This window comes from Galeopterus variegatus, unplaced genomic scaffold (assembly GCF_000696425.1).
Source record: "Galeopterus variegatus unplaced genomic scaffold, G_variegatus-3.0.2 Scaffold36, whole genome shotgun sequence".
NCBI classification, from domain to species: Eukaryota; Metazoa; Chordata; class Mammalia; order Dermoptera; family Cynocephalidae; genus Galeopterus; species Galeopterus variegatus.
Genome location: NW_007726147.1, coordinates 682,731 through 691,957, shown reverse-complemented (window position 1 = coordinate 691,957; position 9,227 = coordinate 682,731). Strand labels below are relative to the sequence as shown.

The following is a 9,227-nucleotide window of genomic DNA, read 5'->3' as shown; positions in this document are numbered from 1 at the left end:
AGTGGGGGGGGGGGGGGGGGGGGAGCCAGGATACAGACTGTGTTGCTCCAGGGCCCCTGCTCTGCCCACCCCAGCCAGTCCTTCCTGTATGACCAAGGTTACAGCACTGTTTGTAATGGCAGAATTTGCAAACGTTCGGAGATCATTTAAGTAAATGATGCAACATCTCTCCAATGCAGCTGTGGAAGGATCACCACGCTATATTGTTAACGGAAAAAGCAAGGTGCAGAAGCTGCTACCAATCATGTTAATAAAGGGGTGGGGTGGAATGTACGTTCATATTTGCTTGAGTAAGAATAAAACACCTCTGGAAGGATATGCAAGAAGCTGTGGTCGCCCATAGGGAGAGAGACTTCCACCGTATTTCCTTTTATACTTAGGGATTTTGAGCCATCCATATCAACATAATCAAAAGACTCAAGGATCACTGCTTTTTAATGTTTTTTCTTTGACCATATAACTACATTGTTCATAGATTTTAAAAACAAAGCAAAAATTTTTTAAATTTATATAGGTGAACAGGTAATATATGCTTGTTGTTAAAAACCAAAAACAAATCCAATAGTCCCCAAAGGAATGTAATAGAAATGAAGTCTCTCCGCCATTCCCGGGCCCGCCTCCCCAGCGCCCTCCTGGAGGCAGCCCCGCTGCGCTGTTGTGGGAGTGCTTCCTGCTCTCTCCTCTCCACGCAGGCTGTGCCACTGATCCTGAGCGTGCAGCAGGCCTTTTGTTTGTCCTACCAAGATTATACCCGAAAACAAAACTCTAATTATAGTGACTAGGCCTTTTGTGGGTGTTTTGGGAGACATCCTATAGGGTTGAAATGAATTTCAACTCACATTACCTCACCCAGAGCCCTTGGTCCCTGCTCTGTAGTCGTCACACTCCCATGTCACTCACCACTCATCACAGAGTGCTCGGGTTCCTCTGCAGTTTTGAAATATAGCTTTAATTTGATCCTGAGGAGTTGAGAATGGATGAAGATTCGTCCCTGGGGAGCGTTTCTGCACCTGCGACAGTGAGAAGCTCTTACTTCGCCAGCGTCCAGTGTGTAGCCATGGTCAGGAAACATGACAGGGAAGTGAGCCGCCGTGGCCCCAAGAACCAGGCCCTCCAGAAGACCTTGTGCTCAGAAATGGTCTGCTCAGGAATGTTTCTTCAAATGGAGGGACCTTGCCTACATGCTCGAATCCTGGCCAGGGCTGGAGAGGCTTAGGCAATATAGGGCCTGACTTGGGGCAGCTTGAGGGCTATACAGGCTTTGGGGGATTGTTACTTAAGTTGGCTAGGGCAATGGTTAAAATGAAATAGCACTGCTACATGCCACGTTATGTAACTGGGTGGGAGTCAAACACCATTTTGAAGAGCACCAGCATTTGGCCTGGGGAGCTGCGGGGCCAGTCCTGCCAGTCCCCACCCTACCTAGGTTGGTGTGAATTACAGCCCACATGCTAATGGTATGTGGACAAGCAGGAGCCCTCTTCTGGGACTGAGGGAGTAGTCTAAGAGATCCCCAGAATTGGAACAGGAGATTAAGCTGTATGGCAGAGCTGCCACAGTGCAGAAATAGTAGATGGGTAGATAGCTAAAGACAGATGGCCTGCCATTCAGAGCAGGGAGACAGAGTATGCATGGAGGTGTTACTGAAACCCCAAAAGTCTGTTTGCTCGCCGTTCAATAGCCAATAATCAAGAGACAAGTGTTGGTGTAAGGAAAAGGAGCCTTGACTCAGGAAGCCGGCAGCCTGGGGAATGGTGGACTTATGTCTCAAAGACCATCTCCTCCTCTCCCAGGTTTGCCAAAGGGTTTTATAGGGGTCTGGGGTGGAAAGTTGATTCACAGTGACCAAGCAGGGATGTGCAGACATGCTCAAGTGTTTCAGATAGTTGTCAAGGAGCTTCCTGGGGGCTGGAGTTGACCAGCGTCATACTGTGTTCTCCAGGGGCTCAGTTCCTGTTAGTCTCAAATAAGATCAGGTTAGTAAGCTAGTAAAGAATGGCCATCTGGGTTAATAATTTTCCCTCCAATTATTTGTATACAATGTGAGAGAGCAAGAGTCGTAGTGTTTTGGCAATTAGCTGCAGGCTATGTGGTTTGGGTTATAGGAGAGAACAAGTTTTTACATTCAAAGGCTTAACAAAATGGAGTCACTTCGGTTTAGGCTTTTACAGAGGTTGGTGACAATAAAAACACAATAAATACCAAAGAATCCGAGCAGTACTTTTCCTGGCCCAAAGCATTCTGATTGCCAAGAAGGCCAATGACAGAGGAAGACGAAGCCAGGGACTTTCCAGTTCAACACAGACATGAAGGTGGCAAAGCCACTCCCCCAGCTAGCGTTGCAGCGGCCAGTCCAAGCGGTGGTTGGCAGCTGGTGTGAGTGTCTCATGTTGGGCCAGTCCAGTTACTAGTGAACACAGGCTGGAGCAGCAGGGAGGCCCATTAGCAGAAGCAGTGTGTCCTTGGGCAGGTCCCACTGGACCATGGCCCCTTCATCCGTCCTAAACTCACCCTGCTCTGAATGCCCAGGTACTGTAGTGGGAAAAGGAAGCCTGAGCCCACAACTGAGCAGCCCCCAGATATGTGTTGCTTCCCTGGAATGTGTTGTATAGTATCAGGAACTCACCTGGAAACCACAGGCCAGGTTTCCCACTTCTCTTTACACCTGAGAAGGCCTAGCCACATGGGCCTGTTCCCATGTGGGGGCAATCGGTGGAGCGCGGTCCCACCAGCCACTCCCGTCACAGGCTGGGTCACAACTGCTGCCCTTCCCACACCTGTTTGTCACCCTCCAGCCCCCAAGGAGCCTAGCATCTGTGTCATTCATCCTCCTGCTTATGAGGGTGTTCTCCTTACACCCAGCCTCGTAGACATTTGTATCAGCACTGCTACCTGCACCCCCAAAACCTCCCCGCCTGCCCTGGGCTAACTACAGAGAGCCCAAGACAGCCTTCCTGTACTCTAGGCTCAAGGATTGAATAGCTGGGCTCCCTGATGTCATCCAGCTATGGCATTTGGAGGCTGTGGGACAAGGCTCAGGGACAGGCCTGGTACCAGATCTACACACTGGATATCCCCAGAAGGGATGCAGCGTTGAAGAGGCTGCAGGGAGACCTGGGGGGCAGAGGACAGTCTCCAGGACAGTGGAGAGTTCAGTTGAGCTGATCCCCATCCTAGCAGTGACAGGATGTATCGGGCAGCTCGAAAGAATAGGAAGAGAAGAGCACCGGCTTGCAGGAACAATATGCCTGGGGAGAACAGCACATGGCCTGGGCAGTGGGTGCACACCTGGTCAGCAGGTAACCAGGAAGTGGAGGTAGTGGGCCAGAGCCCTGCTGTGGGAGGGGCTTCTGTGGGTGGCAGAGATCTTTGCACAGGCCAAGGAGCCCACAGGTGCATCAAGAGCTTCCTAAGGTGACTCTGGGTTTGGTGCCTTCCAGGGAAGCTGAAGGAATGGAGCCTTGTTCTATACGGCACGGCAGAGCACCCATACCACACCTTCAGCTCCCATCAGTCTCGCTCACGGATGCTGGAGCTCTCAGCCCCAGAGTCAGAGCCACCCAAGTCTGCCCTGTCACCGTCCCAGCCCGATGCTCCTGAGGAGGAAGACGATTACACAGGTAATGAGCCTGAAGCAAGAGGGGACCGCTAGCCTCCTTAAGCTCTGTTTTTCACCGTAGCTCTTAATGTATGGGGCTGCTCCTGGCAGAAGGCGGGGGTTTTGACTGTCTTCTTTTTCCTGAAAGTGAAAATAATGGTGGTAATTTGCACTCACACAGCTCCTTCCACCCAAGGCTCTACTAATATTTTACAGACCAGTAAGTATGCTTCAAGCCAGTAAGTATTCTCCAACCTTCCCAGGCTGGGAAACTGAGGTTCTCTATGCCCAACCAGAACTGAAACTTGCCTCTTTGAACCAGCAGCCTCCAGGAGTCCCCACATTTCCTCAAAGGCCCCCATCCCATGGCTCAGCCTCCCGAATCCCTCACCTCCATCCACCTTCAGTCCTGTGGCCAGGCTGTAGGAAGGACGAGGTTACTAACAAGGGCCCAGGAAGGCCGGGCTCAGAGAGTTTAGCTAGGAATGGAGCTGGTGGTCAAGATCTTGACCAGCCTGAGGGCCGGGAGTATGGACCAGGAGAGGGTCTCAAGAGATGACATCAGTAGATACTGGTGCTACACACAGACGTCTTAGCAATCTCACCGCACATAAAGACGCTTTATATGAATCCTTTTCCTCCAGCCATCCCATTGCCAAGGTGGCCCCTGACTCCGGGTCACCAACTCACTCCTCAAGAGCCACAGCAGCCTGGAGAAGCCTTCAGAAATCTCCAGCCACCAAACTGGGTGCAGTTTCTATTAGGTTGAAAGCTGTTCCTTTCCCTCCGAGCCATCCCACTACAATTGTTGCGAAACTGGGTGTTTCTGGTTGGGCATAGTTTTCTTAGCTAAATATTACAGCTACTTGGTAAATGATGGGTGATATCTAAGAATATTGATGCTTTGAGTTATCTAATATCTTGTGAAAAGAAGTAGCAAAATGGAGAATTCCACCGTGTACATCAAGCATAAATTATGGTCGATTCCATTGTGAGTTTCTACCATTCCTTGAAAACAGAGCATTGAATTATGCATGGACTAATCTGTTCTGTTTCCCCCTATGATTTATAAATTGTGGCAAGATTCAGTAATTATTAATAAAAGACTGATTTTATTTTTCTTTAAATCTGGTACTGACACCAGCCTTGCATGCTGGGACCTCACTGTAATACAGTTCTGCAGTCAGAATCATCCATCTTCACCCAGCAAGGACTAGATGGAGCGGTGGTGTCTCCATGGGAATGAGACGTATTCCCAGCTCTCAGGGAAGCTCCCTGCAGTCTTGGGGGCAAGTGGGATGGACAGAGCTGTAACAGCAAGAAGAGCCCACTCAGAGGCCAGGACCCAGTGACAGTGGGGGTGAGAACAGGAGAGTGCCATGGCATGGGGGGCAGAGGAGGGGCGGGGGAAGCAGCTGTGTTAGAGCCCAAAGCAAGAGGGTGCAGGGTGGGGCCTTCAGAATGAGAGCCCAGCCATGGGAGAACAGCACGTTGTGGGGGGTGGGCCTAGGCCAGCGGAGGTTCCCCTGGACCCTGCGGACAAGGGGCAGTTGGCATGTCAGGAGGAGCAGGGGAGTCTGGTGGAGCAGTGGTCTCAGGGGCCTGGCCAGTACAGGGATCAGGGGCAGACAGGACAGATGGAGGAACAGCCCTCCCTGGGACAAGAAATGGGGGAGGTGAATGAGGGGTGGAGAGGGAAGTCCAGAGAACACTCATGGATGGACGGCAAGGGTCACAGGACAGCAGCAGGCACGAGTACCCACTGAGAGGAGCAGGGCTCCTGTGGGGTGCTGGGCACCTCGCCAGAGCAGACAGAAGAGCTGCCCTGTGGGGGGAGCAGCCGTGAGGTGCAGCAGATGGCAGTCAGGCGTCTCAGCCGACATCGCACCCTGGGAAGGCAGCCAGAGCTAATCCCCCAGCCAAGGCGGCAGGAGGCTAAGGCAGTGGCAGGTTCTAGAGTCTCCATGGTAAAGAGGGTATGGAAATCCAGCTTGGGGTAGATGATGGACAGTAAAGCCAGTGCAGTGGTGGGGACCAGGGGTCTAGCAGCAGGGAGGGCGGCAGCTGCGGAGGACAGAGTGGGGTATAAGGAGGATGGCAGTGGCCACAGTACTGAAGGTGGACAGCTTTGCAGTGACAGCTTTGCAGTGGGACAGAGCCGTCTGGTGGCCAAAGTGCAAGTGGAGACTACCCTGGGACTCACTAGGATACTAGATTGAAGAGCAGAACACAGACGGGTCCCACATAGAGACTTGGCCTCAGCAGGTCAGGGGGTGCTTGGGGGTCTGCACCCGTCACAGCACTGCAGGTGATTCGAGGTAGTGTGGGCTTAGGGAGCTGGCAGGGGCCAAAATCAGTGAGGGTGAGGGCAGGTTCTTACAAGAGAGTGGCTGGGAGGCCAGCATGGAACTGTCATGGGAACGGAGGGAAGCCTGGGCTTCAGGGAAGAAGCAGCCCTGAGCAAAGGAGATGAGGGGGCCGAGGTCAGCTGGGGACAGCGTGGTCATCCACACAGGGCTATGGGGGAGCCAAGAGCCCATGCACTGTCTAGAAGACGGGGGGTCCAGGACAGCTCAATAGTCATGGGGGAGCTGATTCCCAGGACAGGTGGCATGAGCAGAGCAGGACCATGTGGGGTCATAGACTGAGCACATCAGCACTCACTCGGTGGACAAGGGCAGAGACCCAGAAGGTCACACAGCGGCGAGGAAGGAGGGCAGGCCTGTAACGCGAGCGCTCTCTTCCTCTTGTCGATGCCTCTCGTCTGCAGTCCACCAGCTTGACCCTTGCATCTCGGTCTGCGTCTAACGGTGTTACAGTGAGCTCTCGGGGCACTTTTCTTGGATGGGGTGAATGATGACAAACATGGTGGCAATAAATCCTGTTCCCTCGGCAGCTGGTCCAGGTACATAATGACAAAGCCCGCTGAGATCTCCCAAGCTGCTTTCTAACATTTATTTGTGTATTTTTTGTATCCTGGATTTGCTCCACAAAGGGTTTAAGGTGGAGTTTTCAAATAAACCTGTTGGAGTGACCCCAGTGGAGGGGGATCCACTGTTAGCCGGTCTGTTCAGTGCAGGAATGGAGCTCTCTGTCCTGGGAGCCTTCTGCTGGGGTGGTGGGAGGTGTCATGGGAAGGCAGTGGGTCTCAGAGGTGCTTTCACGCTGAGAAAAGTACAGATTGCAACACAAATAACATGTGCCCACCCAGAGAATGAGTTACAGCTGTGCTAGAACATTCTTAGGCATGAAGGAGGGATTGGGACCAGACGGCCAGCCAAGTGGACTTATTTCAAGAACACTTCATGGGAGAGATGAAGCTTGGTATTTGGTTTTTAAAACACTTCACGTGGAGCACCGTACTGGGGAGGTTTGTTTGCGGACATTAATCTTGGCATCCTCTGCCCTCGGATGGGTGCTGTCTTCATCTGACCTGTGGATGATCTTGGTGCCCTGTCGAGGTTCTGCAGTCCTTGCTGTGGGGTGGCCCCAGCCTTGCACAGGCTCCTCTCAGAATTATTGACTATTCACATATTCCACTGCAGAGTGGCCGGCGGTGGCTGGGGATGAAGTCCACACATTGTGGACCAGCAGCTGGAAGCACGCTGCAGCCCATCCCCAAGGCTGTCCCCCTCCTGAGATATCCTAGAACATTGTCTGTGGATGGTGAGGACATCCACACTTCCCTGTCCCCATCTGCTCTCCTCTTATCCATGCTCTCACCCTTCAGTCCTCCAGCAAATATTTATTGAGCACCTGTTCAGTGCCAAATGCCATGATCGATGCTGGGAATATAGCAGTGAGCACACTTGACCAAACTCTGCCCGCATGGAGCTCCCATTCTATGCCTGGAAAGAGTGACAAGCTTGGTCTGTCACCTCCCTGCCCCTCCCTGCACAGCCTGACCTCCTTAAGATTGAGGAAGTGGTTTACTTTATCGAGCAAGGTAGACCTGCTGCCTTCCTTGGCTTTAGGGAGAAGGCGCTGCAGGAGAGGGTGGGAGGGAAGTCACCGTCTCAGTGGACACCCAGGGCCTGGTGTGCTGGTGGGAAGGCAAGGGGGCAGCCCCATGGCCAAGCCCATGTGTTTTTGGCTCAGTGGGTAATTAACAATGGCACAATGCAGCAAGGGTTTCTCAGGCGACCCGACAGATGGCTGGGGATGAGGTAGACAAGAATCCAATCAGATGAGAATTGACTCCAAAACAGTAAAACCGCCTGAAGCAGGGGCAGGCTGTTGGCTCAGTGATGCGCTCTGGAAATGGCGGGCTGGGTGGAGCATACAGGTCGCCAGCACCAACTGGGAGATGTGGTCCAGAGTGTGCTTGGGATGAGCACAGCTCAGAGAGGGGTCGCAGCGGAATGGAGGTGGGCAACGACCCTTCGTGAAAGCCTGGGGAATACCAACAATGGCGAACCTTCTGGGAGGGAGGCAGGACAGCCGGTTGGACACTGGCAGGGTCTGCAGGCTCCTGAAGGATGAATGAAGAGGGCTGAGCAAAGACTGCTGTGGGCTGCGGAGAATGGGGACTGTCGTTCCCCCACGTTCCCACGAGATGCGGGCGGCCAGCACTTGAACTCCTCTTTGCTTCTGAACTCACTTGCCACCCCCTGCAGCAACTCAAAGCTTATAGAAGGTTTTTCTTCTTCCAAAGACGCAAAAATCTTCACAGTGGCCCACATAGCCCCTCCCAGTGTCTCCTCAGAACTCCCCAGGGGGTTTCCTAGGCCATTTCCCAGTGTAGGAGGGACAGGTGGGGGGATACAGCTACCGAGGTGCTGGCTTCGGCATGCTGTGTCACTTCCACACACAAGGTTGCTGAGGACATGGCAGACATGCCCCATGCCCACCTGAGGCACAGACGGCTAAACCGGGCTCACCCCTGTGGCACACCCGCAAGGACCTAGGGATGAGGCCTGCCCAGCCCACTGAGCTGCCCTGCAGTTCCGCATGTCACTTTCACTGCAGCATGCCGGCCCCCAGAGTTAGAATCGGGATCCCAGGGGACTTGAGGGAAGGCACTGGAAGCCTACCACTAAGGGCTGAATCAAGGAAAGCCAAAAGGAAGGTGTGCTGAAAGGGGCTGAGCCCAGGACTGCAGCACCTCCCACCCAGGTGTGAGGCCAGCCCACCCCCACCCCAGCATGACACTGTCAGGCTCTGTCTCTGTCCCACCCCAGACCTGACCAGAGACAGCCACGTCTAGGTGGTCCTGAGCACACGGAAATCCACCCTCATTCCCACGGCATACAGGGAATTCTCTCCCCTCCCTGCCTAATTTGTGTTGGGTCGTCGCTGCTTGGCAGTGGCTTCCCTGACATCTCAGCCCTGTGTCGCACTGCTTTGTCCTTTGCCGTGGCAGTCAGGGAGCTGGCTGGTCCCAGCGTAGTGCTCTGATGCAAGTGAGCCATTCCCTGACTCCCCCAGCCCCATCACCACTCCTCCAGGATCCCTCACAGTCCCCTCTCTTCACTGACCTTAGTCCCCATCCACCACTGGTTGTCATCCTTGTTCTCATGACCCTGGAGCCCAGAGCGAGGCCCAGCTCCCAGCTGTGACCGGATTTCCATGGGGCTGGCTGCTCTGCCTCATAGTTGCGCCATCCAGCCCCAGCAGGGCCTGCTGCTCT

General features: G+C 53.5%; 1 protein-coding gene across 1 annotated transcript in view; it reads left to right on the top strand.

Annotated features, from left to right (window-relative positions):
- PCSK6 (proprotein convertase subtilisin/kexin type 6) overlaps positions 1 to 9,227 on the top strand; it is a 136,367-nt gene that overhangs the window by 107,621 nt on the left and 19,519 nt on the right. Inside the window, exons 14-15 of the mRNA XM_008571193.1 lie at positions 3,441 to 3,620; positions 3,780 to 3,818. Coding sequence (XP_008569415.1) covers positions 3,441 to 3,620; positions 3,780 to 3,818 — 219 coding nt within the window. The remainder of the gene's footprint in view (positions 1 to 3,440; positions 3,621 to 3,779; positions 3,819 to 9,227) is intronic.